The sequence below is a fragment of the Acanthamoeba castellanii genome, assembly GCF_000313135.1.
Source record: "Acanthamoeba castellanii str. Neff unplaced genomic scaffold scf7180000084645, whole genome shotgun sequence".
Classification (NCBI taxonomy): domain Eukaryota; phylum Discosea; order Longamoebia; family Acanthamoebidae; genus Acanthamoeba; species Acanthamoeba castellanii.
In genome coordinates this window covers 307,709-309,498 of record NW_004457313.1, presented here as the reverse complement: position 1 = coordinate 309,498, position 1,790 = coordinate 307,709, and the positions used below count along the sequence as shown (strand labels likewise).

At 45.4% G+C, this 1,790-nt stretch overlaps 1 protein-coding gene across 1 annotated transcript; it reads right to left on the bottom strand.

The window, feature by feature from the left end:
• Window positions 1-1,456: 1,456 nt before the first annotated feature.
• Window positions 1,457-1,633, bottom strand: ACA1_092230 (uncharacterized protein; the record flags this gene model as incomplete). The annotated part of the gene is made up of 1 exon (XM_004334678.1): window positions 1,457-1,633. One exon carries the CDS (start codon window positions 1,631-1,633, stop codon window positions 1,457-1,459), a length of 177 nt encoding a protein of 58 aa, XP_004334726.1.
• Window positions 1,634-1,790: the final 157 nt, after the last annotated feature.

Here is a 1,790-nt window from a genome sequence, read left to right as displayed (position 1 = left end):
CCACTGGCACTCTTGGAGTGGATGTTGGGGATGCTCCCTGAGATGAGACACAGAAGCTGCCAGGGGCTATTCTCATCAGCAAGGAGGTTGAGAAGAGCTGCCATTTCCAGCATGTTGGTTGTCAGGATGGCAGCAAAGCAGTCTGTGTGGTGAGACAGGTTAGTAATCAAACACATGCTCCTTGATTTGGAGAGCAATGAATAATGTCATACCATGTCAATTTGGATTGGTGTAACCCATCATCTGGTTCAGCCTGTGCTGATCCCAGTGGTGAGTAGATGCATCAATGGAGATGTCACACAGGATGATGTCCTAGCTTGGGATTTGTGCAAGTGACCTGGAGATGTTCAATGCACTTGCAGAGGTCCTTCTGGTTGGATCTGGTCTCATTGTGTGTTCTTGCTGGTTTGACAGGTTCTTCTGCTGAGTCAGTGGATTTCCTCTTCCCTTGGGCCTTCACTTTATGTTGCTCCTTTTCTTTAGCTTTCTCCTTCTCCTCTGCCTCCTTTTGAAGCCACTCTTGCAACTCTGGGATGACATCTTCAATGTTGATGTCTGGATTGCTGAGGATCAGAAGAAGTTTCTCCTCATCACTGGTGATGTGATGATCCTAAGATGAGGATAGATTAGCATATATTGACTGCAATTCATCATGTACACAATAAAAATAATGGAGCATATATTGACTACAATTCATCATGTACATGTACACCTTAAAAGAACTATGGAAAAGGAGAACATACTCCAACTTTCTTGCCTTGCTCAGGAACTGGACATGTCTCTGGCAGGCAATGAGGAGCTTGGTGAAGGCTGGAAGAGAGTACAGTCAGCACAATGGGATAATTATTAGAAATACTGGTGGGGAGCATACCCTTCTTGCTGATCTTGTACTTGTTGCCTGCCTGGATCTGCTTGTGCTGTTTGGTGGAGATGTGCTTGAGGACATGAAGCAGAATTGGATTGGAAATTGATTGATTGCAAAGATAGAGAGGAGTGATTGGCATGGGTTCTTCAGATTCAGCATACAAATTCTCAAGGTAGGCAGCACTCTTGGGCCAACCATCAATGTTGAGGAACTTCTTCACAATGCCCATATAGTTGTGCAGATTTTCTCATAGTTTCCTCTGTTCTGCCTCATTGAGCTTCTGAGCCTCCAGCTGCATGAAATGGTGGAGTTAGTACATGTTTGGATATATGTAATTTTTTGTTGTGTACATGTACATGATGAAATATATCACTGACTCTCAAAATCAACAGCAGTCCCAGCTCTCCACAACCCCTCACTCAGAACCATTGCACAAGAGAAATCAGCAAGATCATGAGGATACTGACACCCACACCCACAGACACAAGCACAGCCATGGATCACAACACAAGCGCCACAAGAACAGGAGCAGGAGCAGGAGCTGGAGCAGGAGCTGGAGCAGGGACAGAAGCCCTCACCACAACTCTGACATCAACCAATTGCCTGACCTTGGGTCACTTTCCCCTTTCCACTCTGGTTCTGATGTGGATAGAAGTGAATACTAGACTCTGTCTTTCCAATCTTTCCAGAATTGTTGGTGCACAGGGTGTTGTGGTGCTGGAAGAAGTCCTCCCACTCATCCTTGTGAACAGCAGCCTCATTGTGCATGTGGTTCCAGCCCCAGGTGAGGATGTGAATGTCCTCCAAGACTGTGTTCTGCATATGGAGAAAGGGTATTAGTCAGAGCAGGGACATCAAAAAAGTACATCAGAAAATAAAACATACATCAACAATGTCACAACACCACTTGAAAGACTTCCCAGGG